At 41.0% G+C, this 25834-nt stretch overlaps 2 protein-coding genes across 3 annotated transcripts in view; both read left to right on the top strand.

Moving 5' to 3' along the window:
- The window catches only part of Tmf1 (TATA element modulatory factor 1), a 28758-nt gene extending 25095 nt beyond the window's left edge, over positions 1-3663 (top strand). Inside the window, exon 17 of the mRNA XM_070018930.1 lies at positions 292-3663. Coding sequence (XP_069875031.1) covers positions 292-435 — 144 coding nt within the window. The 3' untranslated portion in view covers positions 436-3663. The remainder of the gene's footprint in view (positions 1-291) is intronic.
- Positions 3664-8018: 4355 nt separating this feature from the next.
- The window catches only part of Eogt (EGF domain specific O-linked N-acetylglucosamine transferase), a 34388-nt gene continuing 16572 nt past the window's right edge, over positions 8019-25834 (top strand). Inside the window, exons 1-9 of one of the 2 annotated variants that reach the window (XM_070018927.1) lie at positions 8019-8229; positions 9265-9440; positions 10046-10097; positions 13201-13420; positions 15917-16017; positions 16881-16989; positions 18843-18937; positions 19960-20064; positions 24140-24246. In XM_070018927.1, the coding sequence (XP_069875028.1) occupies positions 13214-13420; positions 15917-16017; positions 16881-16989; positions 18843-18937; positions 19960-20064; positions 24140-24246 (724 nt within the window). In that variant the 5' untranslated portion in view covers positions 8019-8229; positions 9265-9440; positions 10046-10097; positions 13201-13213. Of the gene's footprint in view, positions 8230-8602; positions 8644-9264; positions 9441-10045; positions 10098-13200; positions 13421-15916; positions 16018-16880; positions 16990-18842; positions 18938-19959; positions 20065-24139; positions 24247-25834 lie in introns of those variants that run through there. The other variant, XM_070018928.1, reaches the window with a different exon arrangement.

The following is a 25834-nucleotide window of genomic DNA, read 5'->3' as shown; positions in this document are numbered from 1 at the left end:
CTTTTGACTTATTCTGTGAGCTAAATGCCAGATAGTAGTTAAACCAGTGAATTACAAAGAAAATTTCATCAAGTGTGCTTAAATTAACAGGCTAGGAGAGATTGAGTCATAGATGAGGAGAATTATACATGAAGAGATGGGGTTAGGATTATAGCCACCTAGCTTTTAAAATATTTCTTTTTTTGCTATATACTTTCAGTTAAATTATGAGGTATTTCCTATTGACTTGTTTGTGAACTAACAATGTTTTGTATAGATATTTTTCAAACCATAAGCAAATATGTTTTTTAGGATTTGGATCAAAGATACAACACTATTCTGCAGATGTATGGAGAAAAAGCAGAAGAAGCAGAAGAACTTCGGTTAGATCTTGAAGATGTGAAAAATATGTATAAAACTCAAATAGATGAACTTTTAAGACAAAGACTCAGTTAACTTCTGAAAATTGAATTCCTATCAAGCTGAATGTTAGCATCTAATATCTAAATGCAAACTTCCAATAAATTGTTTTATAGAATTAGAAAATAGGATTTACTGGAGAGAGCAAATTTTTTATACCTGTTTTACAGTATGTAGTTATATTTGCAGTTAAATTATTTTGTGCAATATTTGAACATTATTTTTAAAACTATTCTTTAAAGATTTATTTTTTAAGGCATTCAATTTTTTTTTGCCTTGAATAGCACAGAGACTTGTTACTTTATCCACTAATCACTATGTCTAGGGGAAGAGAGTGGTGTTCATATATAATTGTACATATATTATTAGTTGTATCTATAATTTATACATGTTTATTGTATATATTGAGAATGTTTAAAAGTAATATTAACATATTAAAACTTTGAACTCTTTCACACAAATCTTCAATATATCTGATAAAAATGTTTTTTAAGTGATCAAGTAAAGTTGCTTTACCTGTGGTTATTAAATTTAAAGATTTTTTTTCCTTTAAAAGTTGAAGTTACACTGATGCTATCTGAAGTTTAAAGAGTGAAAAGTTAAAAAAAAAATTTTTTTTTGAGATTTTTACATTATCCAGGTTCCATAATTAAATGTGAACTAAGTTTGGTATCTTTTGGTGCCAAAGAAAGCTACACATGCTCAAAATTACCTAGACATAATTGGATAATGGAAAATTAAGATAATTTGTAATGCTATCAGTAACATTTAAGTAATTTTGAGAAAGCATTATTCACTCATTATAAAATGAACCAAAACTAATAAAATTATTAATATAATTCTTTAAACTACTTTATACATTTTATAAAGCCATATTCTTGGCACATTAATAATGAATTGTTTTTTCTACAATGGAATATATACCACAAAATAGAAAAATTGTTGGAATTAATTTAAATCTGAGATTTTACAGCTTGTGTAATTTCTCATTTTTTTTCTTGAGGCTTTAAACTAATAATATTTTTTAAAAGAGTGTGAAATAGCTTTAGAAAATAGTTATATCCTTTCCCAAATGCAATTTTGTTCAAAAGTTACCTGGGTTGAATTTTATACCTGCAAAATAATACTCGTTTATTGTAGTTCCTCCTTATCTGTGGTATCAACCCACAGGACCTACAATACAAAAATACTTGGAAATCCTAAATTTAAACTCATTCGTACACCCTTGGGTTAGTCACTTAGTGGCCTCACAGCACCGCAGAACTGTATCTAGGAACCCTTTACTACATGGCCCTAAAGCAGAGATGCAGAGGGGAAGGCAGGCAGCACTTCCATTAAGTGAAAAAAGGAGGAAGTTTCTGTGGAACATGAGCATCTTGGTCCTCTGTATGGTTTCACTGAGTATCTGGGAACATACCTTCTATTGATAAGGTGGGATTTTACTCTACTTTCAAAATCTTTTAATTTTTAGTTAAATTTAAAACATTTGTTTTTTTTTGTTGCTTTTTTTTTTTTTTTTTTTGGGTCCGGTCGTGGGGCCATAACTCTGGGCCTGGGCGCTGTCCCTCAGCTCTTCAACTCAAGGCTAGCCCTCTACCACTTGAGCCACAGTGCCACTTCTGGCTTTTTTCTTTTTGTTTATGTGGTGCTGAGGAATCGAACCCAGGCCCTCATGCATGCAAGGCAAGTACTCTACCACTGAGCCACCTTCCCAGCCCAATTTAAAACATTTGTAATCCAGTATACAGCCACAAGTAAGCTTGTTGGAGAGCTTTTCAGAGTAATTCAAGTGATCTCATTTTTGTTCTTTTTTTGGGTCCAGTCATGGGGCCTGAACTCTGGGCCTGGGCACTGTCCCTCAGCTCTTCAGCTCAAGGCTAGCACTCTACCACTTGAGCCACAGTGCCATTTCTGGCTTTTTTTTTTCCTGCTTACGTGGTGCTGAGGAATGGAACCCAGGGGCTCATGCATGCAAGGCAAGCGCTCTATCACTGAGCCACCTTCCCAGCCCTTGTTTTTGTTCTTTTTGTATTCCAGATAGAATTTCTGTCCTTGGCACTCTGATTTATAGCACTAAGAAATATCAAAAAAGTCACATTCATAAAATTAATTTCCTACATTTTAGTGGTTTGAAAGCAGTATGAGTTTGTCAGTTTTTTCAAAAAATATTCAGGGGAAAGACTAAGACTAATAGCAATAAGAAATGTTAGAGTTTTAAAATATAGGAAACTTAAATTTCAAAATTCTGATCAAGTTTTGAGACTAGGTGTTTAGGAATTATAAAATAGTCCTTTAAAACATCTGTTAGTTTAAAAATAAACTAGTTGCAGAGAAAAGATGGTCTAAATTTTCTATACATATCAGTTTTATCATATTAAATATTTTTCTTTAATCCTTATTAATTTATAATTTTAAGTGAAATAATTTATAGTGTTTTAAATTTAATTTGGGAATGACAAACAGGTACTTAAGCCTCCTGTTGGTTGCATATTACTACTTAATATGCATTATATACAAATTATAGCTTGTAGCTGATGTTCACATAGATTTTATTTTGATTATTGTATACTTAGATCTGTCAGTACATTTCTAAATTGAAAAGATATGACGAGTCAATTTCTTGTATAACTCCAATGAAATGGCAGAATATGTATTCAATATTGATTGCTGTGTTTTAACTACTTGTCATGGAAACTCTCTATTCATATTGTAGTAAAGTAATACTCATTTTAATGGGTTAAAAATAGTTTGCTGTTAGATGTATTTCATAAAGTTTCACCCCGTCCTCCCTCCCTCTCTCAGGCTGGCCTGGACTGCAGTCCTCCTATTTATGCTTCCTACTGTAGGTAGGGTGCTAGTCATGTATGACCATTCTCAGTTTTTTTCTGCTGAGATGGGGTCTAATAAACTTCCTTGCCTGGGCTGGCTTCAAAACCATAACCCTCCCAAGCTCATACTCCTGAGTAACAAGTACTATTGGCATGGACTACCATGCCAAGTATTAGATTATTTTATAAAAGAGAAAAAGCAGCATGAGTAATAGCACAGATTGAAGAGTCCCCTTCAATCTTCTGGAAAGCTAAACTGACACTGCCATTTCTTTGCCCCGTTTTTTCAAGATTTTTAGCACCATGTTTAGTGTGAAGAATGTACCAGATGTATTCATATTGTGATTTAAAATATTCTAAATATAGATAATTTTTGATGTAGGAAAACACAAGGTTTTGCAGACAAGTAAATAAAGATTGTTCAGGAAAGCTTTTACCTCATGAGCCCTCGTCATTTTTATTTGAATGCTTATTAATAAGCATAGGGTTTGTAGTATTCAGAATATATACATCAGAAAAAGAAGAAATTGACCATGAATGTTTTATCTTGTTTGACTATTTGGTTGGCATTGTATATATGTTCTGCTGTTAACATTTCCACAAAAGCTGATTCAATGTCTCCTATTATAGGTCAGTTTTAACCTATACAATCTTTATATATTTTGTAAAGGGCTAAAAGAATGATTTAAATTACAGATTGATATTTTAATTCTAAATGAAAGCTCTTGTAAATAAGCATGAATCTGATCTTAATAAAGGTTTGAAAATAATAGTCATGGCTGGGAAGGTGGCTCAGTGGTAGAGCGCTTGCATTGCATGCATGAGGCCCTGGGTTCGATTCCTCAGTACCACATAAGCAAAAAAGCCAGAAGTAGCGCTGTGGCTCAAGTGTTAGAGCGCTAGCCTTGAGCTGAAGAGCTGAGGGACAGCGCCCAGGCCCAGAGTTCAGACCCCACGACCGGACCTGAAAAAGAAAATAATAGTCATGTATTTCATTTTGACACAATTTTAGAGGGTGAATACCAGTGAGTGAAGAATATTGTTAGCAGGGCATCTGGTGGCTCATGTCTATAATGCTAGCTACTTAGGAAGCTGAGATCCAGGATTATGGTTCAAAGCCAACCTGAGCAGCAAAGTACCTAAGGCTCTAATCTCCAATTAACCACCAAAGAGCCATAAATGAAGCTGTGGCTCAGGTGGCAGAAAACCAGCTTTGAGCAAAAAAAGCTAAAGATAGTACCCAGTTTCCGAGTTTAAGCCCAGGTACCAGAGTCCAAATGTGTGCTGTCCCCCATGATAGTATTGTTATATGAAAGTCATATAACTTCTATAACTTTGGAATTGATAGTTTTAAGAAAATGAAGACAAAACCAAATTTTCTGAGTTACTAAGAGTTAGAATTAGGCCTAGTTTTTCTAATAAACATAGGCTTTTGGAAAACCTAGTTCTAAGAATTTACTTACTTTACTGGTAATTACCATGTAGATCATGTGTCTTCCCCTCCAATCCCCCGCCTGCTGTGTTCAAAGGGTAACATAACTTATCCTCTCATCCTGAGTTCATATTGCTTGTATTGAGCTCTATAACTTTGATCCCTTAAATTACATTAAGCTCTTGCCTTTATACATAGGAATGCCTGTTAGGAAATCAAGATCTTTTATAAAAAAGAATGGATTAAAAAAAAAAAAAACTTCAGTTTTCTTTTAAACTACTTGAAATGCTTCAGTAATCCACATTTGTGATAAAGTTTACCTGTATCACCATCTGGAATGTTCCACTCCCAACTATGCCCAGTTGAATATTTAAGGCTTAAATAATACTGAGGCAATGAGAAGTTTTTCTGTTTAAAATCAAAGGTTCTTGCTTTTCCTGGTAGTGATGGACAGTGCAGAAGATAGACTTACTCTTTTCAGTTTGTATGTTGGGCCAATTGTCTATTCAAAATTGCAATCTTGATTTTGGAAAATAATGTTCAGAAGTCTGTGGTTGCATCATACAAACAACCTTACTTGTCCCAGGCACTTCGTAGGGAATTCACTTACATAGGATCAGGATCATAATCCCTTTGTCCATGCTTCTTAAAACCATATATTTTCCTATTTGCTGTCATGTCCACTTAGATGGTAGTGCCTGATCTGCATGGAATTGAGGCTGTCTATGGTTTTACTCAGAGTGCATACCCATGCATTTTGCTGCAGAGATACTGTGTGAGACACTGGAGTTGTGACCTAGGATTCAGGAGGGATGTTAGGTAACAAATGATGTGTGTTCTTACTCCATTAAAAAGAATTCAGGGTTTGGGGATGTAGGTCAGTGGTAGAGCACTTGCCTTGAGTGCATGGCCCTGGCTTCCAGCAAAGCAAAATCACAAGGATTGGTAGAAAAGGAATTGTATAGCTCCACTTTAACGTTTTAAAGTTGATCCTTTTGTTGCCTTTTTATTGGAAGGGGAGATTACTGGGGTTTGAATTTATTGCTCAGTTGGCTCTACCACTTTAGCTTGCCTCCAGCCCTGCCTTTATTACTTGTTATTTTGGAGGTAAAATCTAGCAAAGTTTTTTGCCCTGGCTTCTTTCAACTGGGATCTTTCTGATCTCAGCCTCTCGAGTAGCTACGATTAATTATATGTGTGAGCCAACCTGACCATTTCTTAAATAAAGAATTTAAAAGTTCTGATTATAAAAAATTTTGAACATACAAGTAGAGAGGAACAGTATTATGATTGCACAAATATTAATCTTCAAAGGTTCAGTAGTTGGGGCTAATGTCTTATTTGTACCTTACTTGTGTGTTTCCTTCCTTGATTGAACACACCAACCAACCATTGGCACAGCAACAATCCAGGTGGAAGGAAACTCCTTTTTGTTTACGTGGTTATCATTTAGTGCTGGTTATCCCTGATTCCTTTTAAAGCCTGCATGGTTCTCCATTGTGTGGAATTGCTGTGTGCAATGGTTTGGTTCTGGAAGGTCACCTAAGGGCCCCTGTATCACAGGCTTGGTCTCCAGCCTTTGGTACAATGGGAAGATGGTAGAAATGAAGAGGTGGGGCCTAGTGAGAAGTCTTCAGCTAGCTCTTTGGTGGTATGTCTTTTAGGGGACAGTGGTCCCCGAGCCCCTTCCCTGTTGACTCCTTAACCACGGGATGATGAGTGGTTTTGCCTTACCATAAATTTCCTATCATGGTGAGCTGCTTCATCACAAGCTATAGCCAGAAATCTCCAAAATACCTTTTCTTTTTATTTCTTCATCTCCCCCTCCTCTGTCTCTTTCTGTCTCTCTCTGTGTGTTCTCTGTGTTTTCTTTCTGTATGTATATGTGTGTGCATGTGCACATGTGCACATATACATGCATGTGGGTACATGCACACTCACCTGTCCTGGGGCTTGAACTCAGGTCCTGGGTGCTGCCCTTGAGCTTTTGTGCTCAAGGCTAGTACTCTACCATTTGAGCCACAGCTCCACTTCTGCCTTTTTTTGTGGTTAATTTGGAGATAAGACTCTCACAGATCTTCCTGACTGAGCTTGGCTTTGAACTTTCATCCTCAGACCTCAGCCTCCTGATAACTAGGAGACACCAGCACCTGGTTCAACTTTTTCTTCTCTTTAAGTGGACTGTCTCAGGTAATTGTTACAGTAACAGCTGACTGACAACATAGTTTATTCAGTGTCCTATGGTAGACAAGTATATGTTACTGTCATTTTGAAGACAGTTATAATTAAATTGCAACAAGGATGTTTTGGTGGAAATTCAGGGTTGAGAATGTCTGTGTAGTAATGTAGCCATATTCTTAAAATCCCATTATCTTATTTCCTGTCTCAATAACCACACAAAATGTAGACTTAAAATTGCAGCGGGTGCTGGTGGCTAACGCCTGTAATCCTAGCTGAGATCTGAGGATCCTTGTTCAAAGCCAGCCCGAGCAGGAAAGTCCGTGAGACTCTTATCTCCAATTAACCACCAGAAAATCGGAAGTGGTGCTGCTGTGGCTCAAGTGGTAGAGCGCTAGCCTTGAGCTGAAGAGCGCAGGAACAGCGCCCAGGCCCAGAGTTCCAGCCCCTGTCACACCGATTTGATTGGTTTGTATGTCTTTGCAAAAGGGCTAATTTATTTTTAGAAACCTTTCACATTTGTATGTTTACAGTGCAAAACCAGCTTGCTTAAAAATTCCCTTTAAAAGATTACAGTATTTTACATGAACAGGAAAGCTGCATTTCCTGTGCACGACAAAAATAAGAGAAGCCGAGTAAGCACTTTTTGAAATTGCTCTGCTGGCCTAGGGGTGTTGCTCTTAAGGCTCTGGGTTCCAATCGTCAGTACCAAAACAAATTACCTACCCTTATTAGTATGGAATAGGCAATGTATAATAATAGAGCAACAGTAACAGGCCCTTCTTTTTAAAGAATAAATGGATTAATAATACCATTATATACACAATACCATATATACACACATATTGTATTAATATATATTATGGATAGACATGTATTATATATAATGTATGTATAGGATAGATAGATAGACAGACAGACAGACAGACTGTGTCCAGTCTTGATCTTTGCAACTTAGAGCTGCAACTCCTGCCCCAAATGAAAACGAAAACAAGGTTCTGGCGGTGTTCCAGGCAGGGCAGAGCACACAGGTTTTCGGCCCTGGGGCGCCGTGGCTTTCTTTCTCCAGGGATCCCGGGGCGGCGAGGTTGCCGAGGGCTCTGCGGCTGCGGCCGGGCGACGGGTCCCGGGCAGTGTCCGCGGAGGCGGGGCGGGAGGGAGCTGGCGGGGTCCCGCGGAGCTCGGGGCGCTGGGCCGCCGGGCGCGCGTCCGGAGTCCCGGCCCCGCGGGCCTCGCACGGCCCTGAGCCCGCGGCTAAGGTGTCTCGGCTGCTCCCTGGCGCCCCCTGGGCCGGCTGGCGCCGGAGGTTTCCGGTGAGCTCCAGCAGCCGGTTGTGACGATTCCAGCTCGGGAGCCGCCGTCTCGTCGTCCTCTTCGGCAGCCGGGCTCCAGGTGGGCCTCGCCCCGCGCTCCCCTTCCCGCGCCCACCGCGCCCGGTTCGCTCACTCCCCCGAACCCCGGCCGCTGCGGCCGCTGAGCCCCGGGTCTCCGCCCGCGCATCCGCTTCCGCGGAGGGTTCTCCGGAGCGAGCGAGCGAGCGAGCGCCCGGCCAGTCCCGGCGTCTGCAGCCGGGCGCGGGTCCCGGGGTCCCGCCGCGCGCGGGGAGGATGCTGAGCCCTGGGCCGCGGCCTCCTGGGCGCACCTGGGAGCCGGGGTGCGCGCGCCTCCGGGGGGGGTCCCCCACTCCTGGCTGCCCTGAGTGAGGCCTCGCTGGGCTGGGGGACCTGCGGGCGGCATCCTAGCCACACCGGGGACGCTATGGGGCATCTCGGGCACCGAGGCCGGCCTTGTGTCCACCGGGACTTGGTGATTACAAGTTGGTGGTATCCATTTAGGAGTCCTGGACTTTCAGATACGCGCACGCGCGTGTGCGTGCCTGTGTGTGTGTGTGTGTGCGTGTGTGTGCACACGTGTGTGCCTGCGTGCCAGTACCGGGGTTTGAATTCAAGACCCTGCACTCTTGCATAGCTTCCCTTTCCTTTCCCTTCCTTTTTATGCTTACACTGGCGCTTGAACTCAGGGCCAAGATGCTGCCCCTCAGCTTTTTCCAGCTCCAGGCTGGCCTTCTAGTACTTGAGCTCCTCTTCTGTTCTTGGTTATTATTTTTTCTCTGTTTGTTTGTATTTGGTTAATTTTGGCTGGTTAATTGGAGGTAAGAGTCTCACAGACTTTTCCTGCCCAGATTGGCTTCCAATCTTGATCCTCAGATCTCAGCCTCTTGCTGAGTAGCTAAGATTACAGGCATGAGCCACCAGCTGGGGACCTCCCCCTTTCCCCCTCGCCCCGCCTTCCCAAACATTTGTCTTCCTCGATCCACTTCCTCCTTTTAATATTTCCAAAACTCCTGGCCGGAAGCGCTCATTGTGAGTCCTGTCAACCCCGCTTTCATCTGTCAAACTATGTTTTGTTTTGCTCCCCTCATCCTAGGCCTGTGGAAATCCAATCAAGTGGTACTGGAGTGGAGGGCGCTCACCTGTGCAGAAGGAAAAAGGTAGCATCTGCTGGAAAAGCTTCCATCTCCTGGAGCAGCTACAGACCCAACCCCAGGCCCCAGGCTGTACTTTCATGCTCCAGCAGACAACACTCCCGTCCAGCTTAAGCAAGTGGGTACCTGCCTTTCTCTCTCTAGCCAGGTTTCTTGCTGATCTGCCTCTTCACATATTTTCCCCCATGCTGAACTGTTCCATCTGTGGATGGGTGAGTTTAGCCATGACCATAGCACTCTGAAGGACAATGGACTTGGGTGACTGAAGTTCAGTTCTTGGACCCTAACAATAACTTTATGTCCCAGGAGGGTGAGTAAACGGATAGGATGGCCTGTCTGTGAACCCAGGGCTGGCTTTTGCAGGGAGCCCTGACATTCCCTGCAGGATTACTGCAGTGAGAACCAGGAACACAATTTGCTCCCAGGAATGCTTTTGCTGCCAGATTTCCTGTTGGCCTTGCCTGCTAATGACTGTGTAAAAGTGGACTACCTCTTTCCTGCCCACCCTTAGAATCTGGTCTGTTGGATTAGGTGTTCAGTACAATGCCTGTAATTTTGTTTTCCTTAAGAAAAGAAAGAGCAGGCTGAGCTGCAGGTCTCAAGGTTAGGGCTTTTCTCGTTAAATTATTTTCTCTCAGTAGTTGCTTGAAATCAAAACACCCCCTGAGTGAGGAAATCTATTTGAGCATGCTTTTAAAGATGCTGTGTGTTCTTTTCTGTCAGGTTTTAAACACTTGAAACCTCAACAGCTTTGGAGTGATTCTGAAGAATACAGGTAAAAAATTTCCATTGTAAATAGAGTCATTGTTGGTATTTATATGTATTTTTAAACTTTATTAAGTTGCTGTTAATTTGCTGTGTGATAAAAGTTCCAACTGAAAATATCCGTTGAGATCAGATTTACAAGACTGCCTAAATGGAAAATCTGTAAATGTACTGCTCTACAGGGGGAAAGAATTTCAGTTTGCTGTTCCCACTGCTCAGTATGATCTCGTGACCTTGAAACTGTCTCTCTTTCCCCAGTACTAGTGATTGAACCCAAGGCTTTATACATGCTGGACAAGTGCTCTTATCATTTGAACTATACCTTCAGCTCAATCACATTTTTTTTTTATTATCTTTGCAAGGACTGGCCTCAGGTTTACCATGTTCCTGCTTCCCTCTCTAAGTGGTTGGGATTACAAGTGTGTACAACCATGCAAGTCTGTAGTCAGTAAAGACTGATTTTGAAAGTTGTATTGATCTTTATTATCCCAGGAAAATGAAAGATCTTACTGGGAAACAGCCAATGTGTGTCATAGCATTGTCATCTGGTGGAAAGAGCAACTGAAAGCAAAAAAACCCCAAACAGCTCTGATACCAATAAAGGGAAACTGAGAATGACATGATTATTGTCAGAGACATGAAGGAGAATTTGACCCAAGATATTTGATTCTTTCTGATTGCGTTAGAAATGCAGTATGTAACCATAGAAAATACCACAGGTTATAACTGTATCTCCTGGAATGAACTGAGGTCATGATTACACCTTCATTGTTATACTTGTGGTGATTAGAGCACATAGATCATCTATGATTTGTAATGATGATGGTTTTGATTTTCAGAGACAAGGTCTTACTATGTAGATCAAGCTAGCCTGGCACTTCCTATGTTAGCCCCTTCAAATTTGCAATCCTCCTGTTTCAGCTTCTCTAAGTGCTGGGCTTAAAGTCATGTGCCACCTTGCCTGCCATGGTTCTTATCACTTTTTATTCAGCAGATATGCACTTACTCAGAGTCATAGAACCTTTTTTTCTCCCTTGCTGGTGTAAATTCCTTCCTCATTGTAAGGTCTCAGCTCAGATGATATTTAGCAATCCACCACCCTCAGCTCCAAATGGCATTAAACAGTTCTTTAATAAACACTGCCATAGCACTTTCTGTGTGCTAGATAAACACTTTACCTGTTATTAACTCATAAGCCCCTCAGGGAGGCTTATTGTTATTTCTGTTTTACAAGTAGGAAGTTAAAGTGTCCTATAGAAAGTTTAAACCATCCCAGTGACTGAGCTTCAAAGTTTGTGTTCTTCACTTGGCAAGCTATATTGTCTTTCATATTACCTGACTGTATTTCAGTCATTGGCAAACTGGGTCATATCAAGTCCTTAGCTCCATCTTTATAAATAAAGTTTTATTAGAACGTAGTCACACGCATTGCTTTACATTAAACTGTGGCTGCTTTTCCCACAAAGGTGGTGTGTGGTTTGCCACAGAGATTCACTAATCAGCAGAGCTAAATGCATTTACTTTATTCTTTACAGAAAAAAAAAATCTACTGGCTCCTGGACTATTTGCTTTACAGTTATCATCATGTGAAATTGTTTGCTAGATTGCTTATGTCTTTCATACTAGGTCATAAATTCCTTGAGAGCAAAGCTGGGTGCCGGTGGCTCACACCTGTAATCCTAGCTACTCAGGAGGCTGAGATCTGAGGATCGCGGTTCAAAGCCAGCCTGGGCAGGAGAGACTGTGAGACTCCTATCTCCAATAAACCACCAGAAAACCGGAAGTGGCGCTGTAGCTCAAGTGGTAGAGCGCTCGCCTTGAGCTGAAGAGCTGAAGGACAGCGCCCAGGCCCAGAGTTCAAGCCCCACGACTGACAAAAAAAAAAAAAAAAAATTCCTTGAGAGCAAAGCTCTTTCTTGTGTTGTTTACCCTTGCACAGAGAAGTTTTTCATTCACTCTTTTGCTTCTAAATTTGGTAATGCCAGCCTGTGAAATAAACTGATAATAAACAGACAACAGGAAAATAAAAACCAACATGTAAATCTAATTAGTCAAAGACTCCTGGATGGACAAGACAGTGAGGAAAGTTTAACAAAAAGATCTAGGGTTGGGCTGGGAAGGTGGCTCAGTGGTAGAGTGCTTGTCTTGCATGCATGAGGCCCTGGGTTCGATTCCCCAGCACCACATAGCAGAAAAAAAAAAACTGGAAGTGGCACTGTGGCTCAAGTGGTAGAGTGCTAGCCTTGAGCTGAAGGGCTGAGGGACAGCACCCAGGCCGAGAGTTCAGGCCCCACGACCGGACCAAAAAAAAAAAAAAAAAAAAGATTAGGGTTTGGGTTTCAAGTGAAGCAGATAGTGGAGGCTGTGAATAGTTGGTGGGGAGAGGGGATGTGCTGTGTAAGCAAGGCTTGTCTTAATATGCAGATGAAATCTAGGTAATAGCCGCCTGTGGTGATCTTGGAAAGGGGCAGGTGTCAGATTCTCCATTTTTTTAGGTAGAAAGACTTTTCTTAGGCATCAAGGGGAATGTCCAGTCTAAAAGCCCATTCCTGGCCCCACTGTTTGCTAATGGAGAGAGGTGCAACTTTCTTTCTACCAAACAACAGTTTTTCTGAGCCATCCCTGTGTCTGCAGAGGTCTATGTTTTCTATGAATAACCACTCAACATATACCAAAGGAATATATACAGGGCAGGATATTTTACTCTCCCAGACACCAGGCATAGCTATCTCCTAACAGTGCCTGGAACACAACAGGTGTACTATGAACAGTGACTAAAGAAAAACATTTAGTAGAAAGCTATGGCAAAACATACTATAGCTATGTTTCTTGCTTGGAATTTCTTTCTTGCTTTTCTTTCTTTCTTTCTTTTGTGGACTAGGACTTGAACTCAGGGCAAAGGCATTGTTTCTTGTATTTTTGACTCAAGGCTAACTCTACTTCTGCCTTTTTGGTCGCTAATGGGAGATAAGAATCTCATGCATGGGTTGGTTTTTCCTGCCTGAGGTGTCTTTTGAACCTTGATCCTTAGATCTCATCCTCCTGAGTTACAGGTGTGAGCCCCAGTGCCCCCAACAAAGGACATTTCTTAATGAAGAAGTTTTCATCTCTAGATTGCAGGTTGCTATGTTAATACTGCTTGTCTTTGGAGTACTTCATGAAGTCCTACTGAGTGGCCAGGATGAGGCTCATTTCCAGAGTGACAGCCTTCCAGGCCTGCCCCTGTACGACTACACCAGTGTCCGCCTGCCCGAGGAGCACATTCCCTTCTTCTTGCACAACAACAGGCATATTGCTGCTGTCTGCAAGGAGGACTCACACTGTCCGTATAAGGTGGGTTGTTTTATATCTTTTCTCTTCTTTTTTTCCTGTGCCAATCCTGGGTCTTGAATGCTCTCCCTGAGCTCTTTTGTTCAAGCCTAGCACTCTCTCACTTAATCTATAGCTCCATTTCTGGATTTTTGGTGGTTATTTAGAGATAAGAGTCTCATAGACTTTCCTGTGTGGGCTGCCTTCAAATGGTAACCTTCAAATCTCAGCCTTCTGAGTAGCTAAGATTACAGTATGAGCTACTAGCACCCTGCTATGTCTTTTCTTCTTCTGGTTTTTTTTTTTTTGTTGTTGTTGTTTGTTTGCCAGTCCAAGGGCTCGAACTCAGGGCCTAGGTACTGTCCCTGAGCTTTTTGGCTCAAGGTTAGCCATATCTCCACTTTTGTACTTTTTTTTTTTTGTTTTTTGGTCTCATAGACATTCCTGCCTGGGCTGTCTTCGAATTGGGATCCTCAGATCTCAGTCTCTTGAGTGGCTAGAATTACAATCGTGAGCCATCAGGGCTCTCCTCTTACTCATTTTTAAAAGGGTGCAATTGAGACTGTCTTGCTGGTTGTGCTTTACAACTTGAAATGGAAGGTAGAATTCCTTCTGCTGTCCTCATGAGCCAGTCATTATCTTTATCTAATACTGCTAAGTGACAAAATTGGCTTACATGTCCTAGTCACAAGGGTGAAACTTAAAATCAAATGCACCCCTGGAGTAAATTGGCGGCTAATATCGTCTGTATATTCCCTGAATGAAGCAAATTTGGAAAGAGCACATGTTGTTCAAAGGAAAAAAAAAATTCACACCTCTTCTTTTTTCCACCACACTTAAAGAGGTCTCTTAGCACTTAATTTCAGTAATGATGCCCCAGCCTGTCTCCAAATAATTAAGCTGGTGGGCTTGGAAAGGCCTCAAAGGCGAGCACATTATGAGGCTCTGGGCGGCCTTGGAGATCAAAGCTGGGCATGAAGTGGCATTTCCTTTCCCATGGTGCTGGCACAGGAAGCAGATGGAAAAACAATCCTGGAAGCAGGCCAGCTTTGCTCCTGGGCCCTTACAGAGGAGGAGTACTGGCTGGTAGCAGCTGTGTCCCTCAGGGCTGTGGTGTGTTGACCTTGTCCGGTGTCTCTGACCTTAATTGATGACTAAAGGAGCGATCCATTTAGTTCAACTCTGTTTTGGGTAACAGAAAATTCACTTCGTTTCCCCCCACCCCACCCTTTTTTTAGGGACTGATTTTAGAATGATTTGCTCTCTGAGAAGCTTTTAAAAGCTCCTTCAAGAAGTTCCAATTCCACACTGGTCTTTGGCAGTCTAGGTAAATAAAATGGAGGCTTTGATGGGAGAACTGATGAGACAGTGAGAAATGACCATTGTAAGAACGTTGAGACTGTCCAGGTACCAGGCTCACACCTGCAATCCTAACTACTTGGGAGGCTGAGAATGGTGGGAACATAATTTGAAGCCAGCCTGGGAAAAGAAATTCATACACCCCCTTTTCTCAACCCATAGCTGGGTGCGGTATTGTGCACCTGTCATCTCAAGTTATGTAGGAGGCTGAGATGGGAAGGATCCAGGGCAGCCCTGGAGAGAAAAGTCCATGAGACTCCATCTCCATAGAGGGAAGGTGGGTGTGCATGCCTATCATCCCAGCCACCTTGGGAAGCTTAAAATAGGTGGATTAAGGCTCAGGCATATGCCCAGGCAAGACCCTATCCTAAAAATGACCAGTAAAAAACAGGTTGGAGGAGTGGTTTAATGGGTATCATGCCAGCCTAGCAAGTAGAAGGCTCTGAGTTCAAACCCAAGTACAATAAAAAACCCAAAAGGAGCTTTGAGATTGCTCTTCTTAGAACTTATTCTAGCTACTGTTGCTGCTGCTTTTCTTTTTCTTCTTCCTCTTCTTCTTCCTCCTCTTCCTCTTTCCTCTCTTCTTCCTCCCCCTCCTCCTCCCCCCTCCTTTTCTTCCTCCCCCTTCCCCCTCCCCTTCCTCCTCTTCCCCTCTCCCCCATTGCCCCCTCTCCTCCTTCTCTGCCTCCTCCTCTTCTTCTTCCTCCTCCTCCTTTTTCTCCTTCTCCTTCTTCTCCTTCTTCTCCTTCTCCTTCTCCTCCTCCTCCTCCTCCTTCTTCTTCCTTCACCTCTCTTTCCTCCCCTTCTTCCGCTTCTCTCCTTCCTCTCCTTCTGCCATTCCTTCTCCTTCCCTCTTTCTTCCTTCCCCATCCTCCTCCTCCTCCTTGTTTTTGCTCAGAGCTTTTTGCTGGTTAATTGGAGATAAGAATTTGTTGACCTTTGAACATCAATCTTCAGATCTCAGCCTCTTGAGTAGCTAGGATTAGATGTGAATCGCCATTGCCTAGCCTTGCTCACTTCTATCACATGCATATATGTTGTAAAATACAAATGTTAAAGGTCTAGGAAGGTTTGCTTTCTTAGTGGAACAAAAGAAAGCGAAGGGTCTTCTCTAAACATTAGAAGGAAGACCAATCTAAATGTCTGCACTCTATGTTCTAGAAACACTTAGCAAATCTAAAGTCCTGCTGGGGTTATGAGAAATCCTGCAAACCAGAGTTCAGATTTGGTTACCCTGTCTGCAGCTACGTGGACCTGGGATGGTAAGTTTCCGTGTAGATTCACTCCTTTCTTTTCCTGAACCACATATTGATGTCCTCATTCTCAGCCAGAATCTTTTATGGTTAGATCATGGTTTTTTAGATATTATTTTGCATATCCAGTCTTGAATTCAACTTGAGTACCTCACACTGGGGTAGAAATCTGTCATTTCCTCTACCAAAGGGGAGAAAACCGCTGGGCTAAAGACTCCTTCCCCACTCTTGCTCTAATGTACAAGCTTAGAAGATAAATGGATGCTTTCCTGTGGGTTGTGGAAGGAAGTGACAACTATAATTAGTACTTTCAATGCATGCAGAGTCAAAGGGTGAAGAAAAATACAGTAGCCAGAAAATACAGTAGCTAGGAGTTCCTGATGACCCTGAGCTCAGAAAGTTCTGTTTTCTCTTTTCATTAGAAGGGATCAAATCTATAATTAACTTATTATATAGTAACTTGATGTACAGAGGGATAGTTGTGGGCAAACTATAATAAGATCAAATGAATTCAAAGAAGAATAAAAGACTTCTAGCACTTGAACCTGTAGAAAATAAATTCAAGCCAGTCCCTGGTGACTCACTCCTATAATCCTAGCTACTCAGGAGGCTGAGATCTGAGGATCATGGTTTGAAGCCATCTGGGCAGAAAAGTCTATGAGACTCTTATCTCCAACTAACCAGCAAAAAGCTAGGAGTAGAGATGTGACTCAAGCACAGAGTGCAAGCCTTGAATAAAAAAGGCAAGGGAGAGTGTAAGGCTCTGAATACAGGTGCACACATACACACATATACACATGAAGTTTAAGTTCCAGGAAAAGGAAAAAAAACAAAAAACCTCGGAATCTTTTTTTTTTTTTTTTATAAAATAGGACGGACACCCTGGAATCGGCAGCTGACATATTCTGGAAACAAGCTGACTTTGGCTACGCCAGGGAGCGACTGGATGGAATGCATGCACTCTGCCAGCCACAGGAAATGGTGTGTTTAGCTCCACAAAGAAGCTTTATCGCCTAGTATCATACTCTCTTGTTAGACTGTAATAGAAAAACAAGATAAGTGGTACAATGAAAGGAACCTCTCAGTTTCGTTTATTGGCTTAGAACTTTTTTGACAAGACCCTACAGGACAAGTCTTATCATGTAGTTGAGCCTAGCCTTAACCTTTTGGCCTCTCTGGTGCTGGGATTATCAGTATACTCCACCATCTTGGGCTCAGAATTTTATTTAACATCCTAAAATAAATCATTTGTTTTCTTTGGAAGCCTTGTTCTCATTGTCACATATACATCAGATAGTCATATTTTGAGGTAGCTGAAATATATTTTTAAAAAATGGAATCCTTCCTTTCCCCATCATATATACTAACGAAGAGAAATTGAGCAGGATATCAGTGGCTCATGCCTGTAACTACTCAGGAGGCTGAGATCTGGAGGATCACAGTTTGACAGTATCTCAGGCAGAAAACTCTGAGAGACTCTCTCCAATTAACCAGCAAAATTTGGGCTTAGAGGGGTGGCTCAAATAGTAGAATGACAGCTGTGAGCAAGCAAGCTGAGTAAGTGTTGGTCCTTGAGTTTAAACTCTCTGGCAGAAGGAAGGAAGGAAGGAGAGGAAGAGAGAGAAAGAAAGGAAGAAAAGAGTGACGGAAAGAATCTTAACAAATGCCTTCTCAGATCATTTGGGACAGGCAACGTATCACAAATGTTTGCTTACCACTTGATTGTTTGAAGAAAGCTTTTCTGTATATTGTCTAGTTTGAGTCTCACAAGTCTTACAGTAAATACAAATGATACACTGATACAAATTTGTGTGTGTGTGTGTGTGTGTGTGTGTGTATGTGTGCGTGCACGCACTATTACTGGGGCTTGAACTCAGGGCCTAAAAGCTGTTGCTTAGTTTTTTCTACTTCTGGCTTTGTTTGATGGCTAGTTGTAGTTAGAGTCTTAGGAACTTTCCTGCCTGCTTGACTTTGAACCAGGGTCCTCAGATCTCAGCCTCCTGAATAGCTAGGATTATATGAGTAAGCCATAGGTGCCAGGATCTGATATGATTTTCAAGAGTAGAAAACAGGGTCCTCACAGGAGCTGAGCAACTTCTCCATTGTCACTGGATATTTGAGAGAAAAATAATCAAAGAACATTTAAATGCCGAAATAAAATCCAGAGCAGGGAAGTTTTTGAAGCACACCCTTCTTTGAGTACAAATTAGATTGGTTGAAATTGAAACGCGCTCTGGCAGTTGACTCTTCAGTTATTTTGTTCTCTATGTAGAGAGAATCACCTTCCTGTTAATGTTGAGATGGTGACTCTTACAGGCTTATGGGAAACTTTGCAGAAAGTACCTCTTATTAAAATAGGCAAACTGCCCTTGCTTACAAGCCTTGCATTTAAATGTCTTCTTCTTGTGCATTCTTGCTTGTTTTCTTTGGCTCATCTTTGAAAAACATCTTTTCAACATAGCTGAGGGTAGAAATAGTTCCGGGTAATTTTTTTGTAAAGGAAAGTGAACTGAATCACCTATATAACTTCTGGCTCTAACTCTTGAACCAAGCTGGGTAGGCAGTACAAACCTGTAATTCAAACTCACAGGAGGTAGAAGCAGGTAGATTATAGGTTTAAGGCTATCCTGTGTTACATAGTGAGACTGTGTCAAGAAAATAAAAATAAATTATGTCTCAAGAAAAAAAACTGAGACATTTCAAGACAGATGTAGGCTGTGACTGTCCATCATTTTGGGAGGGTTCACACTGCCAACATGTCTAGTAGAGTCTGCTACTCCTTGCAATGTTAATTCACTGCTTTGTATTTCTTTTTTCTCCCGACCTTATATCAGAGCGATTCAAGTCTGGTATGTTCCCGTTACCTTCAGTATTGCAGAGCAACTAACCTTTACCTTGACTTAAGGAGCATCAAGAGAAATCATGACAGGTACTTACATGGTGATACTAGAAGATAACCAAAGTTTGAAGTATGTTTAGGTCCCAGCTACACGCTGGATTGACTTCTTCATAGTAAACTAGCTGAGGAGTTGGGCAATGGGTAAAGGAATAGGGACTCCGATTGGTTTGGGGTTGATTGTGTTGTGGTCAAATCGAGTCCCTTATATGATTCTCCTACTTTTGAGTTGCTTTTCCATTTTCTATTTTAAATACAGCCTTGTTTCCCTTAATGATGGCAATGCATTATGAAAATGCATTGTTAAAGCTGGGCACTGGTGGCTCATACCTGTAATACTAACTACTCAGGAGGCTGAGATCTGAGGATGGTGATTCAAAGCTAGTCTGGGCAGAAAAGTCCATGAGACTCTTATCTCTAATTATACACCAAAAAGCTGGAAGTAGAACTGTGGCTCAAGTTGTAAAGTGCTAGTCTTGAGCAAAATAGCTCATTGATAAGAGTCCAGGCCCTGAGTTGAAGTTCCAGGACTGGCACCAAAAAAAAAAAAAAGAAAAAGAAAAAAAAAAGAAAATGTATTGTTAGGTGACTTTACTGCTAGGTAAATATCATAGAGTATACTATCACCAACTAGGATAGCCACATTGCTACTTGAGATGTGGTCTTAGGGGAGCACCATCAGGAATCCAGTTCACGGATCAGATGTGTTTGGGAGGCTAGTAATTCCCCTTAGTTACAACACAGAAGTTTGAGTCATGAAAACAATATTCTGCTGAGCACTGGTGGCTCATGCTTATAATCTTAGCTACTCAGGAGGCTCAGATCTGAGGATCACAGTGTGAAGCCAACCCAGGTAGGAAAGTCCATGAGACTCTTATCTTCCATTAACCAATAAAATGCCAGATGTGGAGCTGTGGCTCAAGAGATAGAGTGCTAGCTTGGAGTGTAAAAGCTAAGGTAGAGTGCCCAGGTCCTGAGTTCAAGCCCTAGGACCCTAGCCCCCCAAAAAGAAAACAGAAAAAAACCAACTCAACTTTATTTATATTATACACTAGATTCAAAGAAGATTTCTTCAAGAGGGGTGAAATTGGAGGACGCTGTAAACTAGATGTTCGTGCATTGATGTCTGAAGGTCAGCACAAAAGTCCCCTGCAATCTTGGTACATGATTATTTCTTCTTAAAACATATGTTTTAAAAGTATTTCCTTTTGCTTTTGGTGCTTCAACTTTTGGGGAGGATTCTAAACTGGAAATCATCACTTAATTTGTACACACTTTTGTTTCTAAAGTGTGATGGTTACAGTTGAGCCCCTCATATGTCTCTGAAGTGAATATATGTTTATAAAATATTGGGAAGTTATCATATAGTATTTATTATTTGTAAATGAAAGGAAAAATCCATTCAAAATGAATTCTTATTAACTCATATTTGCTACATGTATTTTAGGGAAAACTCTTAATTTTTTTTGTTATTATGAAGGTGATGTACAGAGGGGTTACAATCGCATAAGTCAGGTACTGAGTACATTTCTTTTTGGACAGTGGTTCCCCCCTTCTCTTGATCTCTCTCGGTTTTCCTTCCCATCCCAACCCACACATTGCACATTTAATTTTCAACATAGTGTCTAGTGAGTACTTCTGCTGCATTTGTCTACCCAACCTTTTTCCCTCCATTTCTGTGCCCCGCTTACCCCTCCAAAGACAAATACATGAATAAACAAGACAAAAAGAAAAGAAAACAAAAACAACCAAGAAAAGCCCTCTTGTTTTCAGTTCAATAAATGTCACATAATCAGAAGCACATAGGCACTGTGCTTTTGTGTTTCTCTCTTGAGTATCCTCCTTTGATCTCACTGTGGGAATGCTGTATAATTTATGTGCATATGAGAGATAATGTGACATTTTTCTGTCTGAGCTTGGCTCACCTCACTTAACATGATTTGTTCTAGATCCATCCATTTCCCTGCAAATGATATAATATTCTTTCTAATGGCTGTTTAAAATTCCATTGTGTATAGGTACAGTTTTTTTAATCCACTCTTGTAGGGCATCTGGGCTATATCCGTAACTAGGCTATGGTGAATAGTGCAACAATGAACATAGATGTTCAAATGTCTTTATCATATTCTGACTTGTAATATTTTGGGAAGATGTCCAAGAGTGGTCTGGCTGGGTCATGGGAAAGTTCTATGTTTAGTTTCTCGAGGAACCTTCAAACTACCATCCAGAGTGGTTGTATTAGTTTACATTCCCACCAGCAGTGCAATAGGGTTCCTTTTGGGGAAAACTTTTGAAAATGTGCATGGATTGAAATATATAATAAAGATACAAAAAGTGGGGTTTGAACTCAAGGCCTTACCCTTCCACTTGACTTTTTTGCTTAAAGCTGGTGCTCCACTACTTAAGCCACCTTCACTTTCCTGCTTTTTGGTGGTTAATTGGAGATAAGCATCTCACGAACTTTCCTGCCCAGGCTGGCTTTGAACCATGATCCTCCAATCTCAGCACACTAAGCAGCTAGGATTAGAGGTGTGAGTCATTGGCATACTCACAAACTTCTCTTATGTAATGTTAGTTTTCCAGGCTAAGCTTCCATGTTGAGAAAAATAATCTATGCTCCTTTCATTTAGTGCAATGAAGTTTCCCCTGTTACATAACAGAAGTTTGCAGCAGATACTTCCTGTATTCTATTGAGTGTTTTCATTCCGTGTGTGTGAGTGTGTGTGAGTGTGTGTGTGTGTGTGTGTGTGTGTGTGTGTGTGTACACGTGCATAGCTCAAGGTAAGCTCTCTACCATGTTGAGCCACAGTGCCACGTCTGGTTTTCTGGTTGTTGCTAAGAGTATCATGGACTTTCCTGCCCAGGCTGGCTTTGATCTCAGCCTCTTGAGTAGCTAGGATTACAGGTGTGAACTACCAGTGCCTGGCTCATTCCTAGTATATTTTGAAATCTGACTCCATATCATAGTTCTCTGTGGTTATTTATTGCTGTGTAACACATTATTCCAATTATACCTTAGGGGCATTTGTATATATTATCTATGGCTCGGACTGATAGACACACATTGAATACCTGCCTCTGATGGTCAGATTTGCAATCAGCTTAACTAGGGCTCTTGTGAGGTTGAAGTCAAATGGCTGTAGCCAGCCATCTGTAGACTCAACTACACCTAGAAAATGTATTTCTAAGCTCACTCAGGGTGTTGTAAGCCTCATTTCCTCTCTGATTACTGGCCAGTGAATGCAGTTATTACTCCATGGTTCTCATAGCAGTTCTGCTCACAGCAAGACAGCTAGCTTCTGAGGCAGGAGGTGTCAGAGAGCATGTGCTCATGACAGAGGCCACGGCGTTCATATAAAGTCATCTCAGGTGTGACCTATGCTCCCTTCTCCTGGGTTCTCAGTTAGAAACGAGCCACTAAATTATGCCTGAAGTCAAGGGCATGGAATGAACAACTACCTCTTTGAGAAAGAAATACGAAGGAATCTGTGGACATATTTTTTTAAATTAATATACTTTATTGTTTTTATAGAGGTGTTGTACAGAGGGTTTACAACGACATGAGTCAAGTAATGAGTATGTTTCTTTTCTTTTCTTTTCTTTTTTTTTTGCCAGTCATGGGGCCTGAACTCTGGGCCTGGGCGCTGTCCCTCAGCTCTTCAGCTCAAGGCTAGTGCTCTACTTGAGCCACAGTGCCACTTCCGGCCTTTTCTGTTTATGTGGTGCTGAGGAATTGAACTCAGGGCCTCAGGCATGCAAGGCAAGCGCTCTACCACTGAGCCACCTTCCCAGCCCCATGAGTCCGTTTCTTTTCGTACAGTGTCTTCTGTTCGCTCACTCTCTCCCAGCCCCTGCCTCCCACCTCCGCTCTCGAGCTATATAGTTCACTTCATCATGTCCAATGGGTTCCACTGCTGTACTTTTTCACCCTATTTTCCTTGAGTTCTACATCCTGTCTGCTACCCTCCCAAAGGTATACATGTGAATACACCATACATAAGAAAAAGAGGACAGAATCACCAGAAAATAAAAAAACTGAAATCTAAAACTTTTTAAAAAAGAAAAGGGAGATCTCTTGTTTCCATAGCTTGGAATGTATGTATGTATATATATAATTTTATGTAAATATGAAGAGGCACTTAGGCATTGTGCCTTTGTGTTTTTTGCCTAAGAGTATCCTCTTTTGCTCTCATTGTGTGTATCTAGAGTTCTGTGCAATTTATCATATCCCAGTGTATTTTAGAGCTAATATCTGCATGTCAGAGAGAACATGCATTGTTTGTCTCTCTGAGCTTGGCTTACCTCACTTAACATGATTTGTTCTAATGATGGACATGTTTTTGAAGCTATCATGATATTTTTGATATTGCATTTGAGCTTTTTGTCTTTTTGTGGTCGATAGTGGGGCTTGAACTCTGGGCCTAGCACTGTCCCTTAGCTCTTCAGCTCAAGGCTAGCGCTCTATTACTTGAGCTACAGCACCACTTCCAGTTTTCTGGTGGTTTATTGGAGATAAAAGTCTCAGGGCTGGGAAGGTGGCTCAGTGGTACAGCGCTTGCCTTGCATGCTTGAGGCCCCGGGTTCGATTCCTCAGCACCACATAAGCAAAAAGAAAAAAGCCGGAAGTGGCGCTGTGGCTCAAGTGGTAGAGCGCTAGCCTTGAGCTGAAGAGTTGAGGGACTCTAGGTAGCTCTTCTCACATGCTTGTGATTATCTTCTTTTGTTTGGAAGAATATTCTATCATGTAGCTTCGAAAGACCTTTTTGAGAAATAGACTTCCTGTTCTTTAAAGAAGTTTATCTTTGTGTTGTCTTTCTGAGGTATTAGATATTCAGGGGATGCAATCTTTTCTCAGAATCCAATAATCTACCATGAGACTCTTTCTGGTCTTGTCTTTTCTGGCCCTTTGAGTCTCCCAATAGATAGGACCTTGTCCTAGTGTATATACCAAATCTTGTTGCTTCACTGGTAGACTATTAAACCAGTCTAATATGTACGTTCTTTTTTGTTGTTTTAGGTTTCCATTACAACTGTCTTGTACATTAGGGTGAAATTTAAAATAGCTTTTTTCCTGTCTTTACATTAAAAGTGGTATCAAGCTATATAAATGAAGAGTTCATGTCTTGTACATACTAGAAATAAAAGCTGCCTGCCCAGTGATAGATCCTCATTTACAACATTGCATTGGGGAGTTTGGAGGAATCATTGAAATTATATCACAATCCATCTTTCCAGGTTTGCTGAGCTACAAAGCTACACTCAGCTCAACTTCAGACCTATAGAAGATGCTCAATGTGATGTTATTATTGAAAAACCGACTTATTTCATGAAATTGGATGCAGGTGAGCAGTTAGTCTATTGGTATTATCTGTTATTACAACTTATCAATATGTAACTGTTTGTCATTTATATATTGGTGAATGAGACTATTTTTTTCTCTGTATGTAGTAGTCTTTTTTTTTTTTTTCCTTTTCGTTCTGGTCCTTGGGCTTGAATTCAGGGCTGTTCCTGACTTTTTGGCTCAAGGCTAGTGCTCTATCACTTGAACTTCTGGCTTTGTTTTGAGTAGTTTACTGGAGATAAGAGTCTTGTGGATTTTCCTGCCTAGGATGGCTTCGAATCATAATTTTCAGATCTTGGCCTCCTTAGGATTACAGGTATGAGCCATAGGTGAATACATGTAACTTTTCAATGAATATTTTAAGGCTTTTTTCTTCCCTGAAGTAGAACAAGTTTGAACTTCCAGTTATGTGTTACTATTGGTTTTATAGAAGAAACTTTCATTTTTAAAACAAGTGGCTTAATCACAATCAGAAGATGAAGCAAGACATATGTGTACTTTTTATAACTAAATTTGCTCCTTCTGATTTCTATGGGTTTAGAGTCTCTCATTATGGGGTGTGTGTGTGTGTGTGTGTGTGTGTGTGTGTGTGTGTGTGTGTGTGTGTGTGTGTGTGTGTGTGTGTGTGTGTGTGTGTGTGTGTGTGTGTGTGTGTGTGTGTGTGTGTGTGTGTGTGTGTGTGTGTGTGTGTGTGTGTGTGTGTGTGTGTGTAAGGGTGGTCCTGAGCCTTGAATTCTATCCTAAGTCTAGCACTCTACCACTTGAGCCATAGCTCTGCTTCTGGCTTTTTTGGTGCTTAATTAGAGATAGGAGTCTCACCAAATTTCTTGCCTTGGCTGGCTTCAAACCATAAGCTTCATATCTCAGCTTCTTGAGAAGCTAGGATTACAGGTGTGAGCCACTAGTGTCTGGCTTCAATATGATTTTTTTTTAAAATTTAATTAGACTTCTGTGAATAAGAAGGTGGTTACCTCTTATGCTTACTTTGTAGTACTGTTTCCATGACTAAAGAAAAAACAAATTGTTTAAATAGGAATACAGGTGGACCCATTGCAACAATGAGATGTACAAGTAGTTATGTCGAAAAACGAATTTTACAACTTTGGTGTGTGGTGTGGGGAGGTGATGGGAAAGGATGGGAAGGGGAAAAAAAGGAGGAGGCAACGATGCTTGATAAGAAATGTACTCATTACCTTGCTCATGTAATTGTAACCCCTCTGTACAGTACTTTCAAAATAATTGTTTTTTGTCCTGGAAGTTACCACTGCAGTCTATTTTTGTAAATACATGAGAATGATTTTTCTATTTATGCTGGCAGCCTCTAGGTCTGGTAAACTTTTTGCCTGGGCGAGAAGAGAGACGCTGTAGGGTATCATGTCACTCATCCTGAGTGACAAAGATTACTGTGCAGTGTCATATCAAAATTCATAAGAGGCTGGGCCTACAATGAAATATAGAAAGACTGCTGCTATAAATATTCAAGGATTAGCATAATTTATTGATCATAGTTTTAGTGTGCTCTGTCTTCTGAAGTCATAATTCTTATATTACAAAGGGTTAGATTCAGAAATCAGACAAGTTTACGTCTC

This window comes from Dipodomys merriami, unplaced genomic scaffold (assembly GCF_024711535.1).
Source record: "Dipodomys merriami isolate MVZ:Mamm:240054 unplaced genomic scaffold, mDipMer1.0.p SCAF_13, whole genome shotgun sequence".
NCBI classification, from domain to species: domain Eukaryota; kingdom Metazoa; phylum Chordata; class Mammalia; order Rodentia; family Heteromyidae; genus Dipodomys; species Dipodomys merriami.
This window is presented reverse-complemented; position numbering and strand designations above follow the sequence as displayed.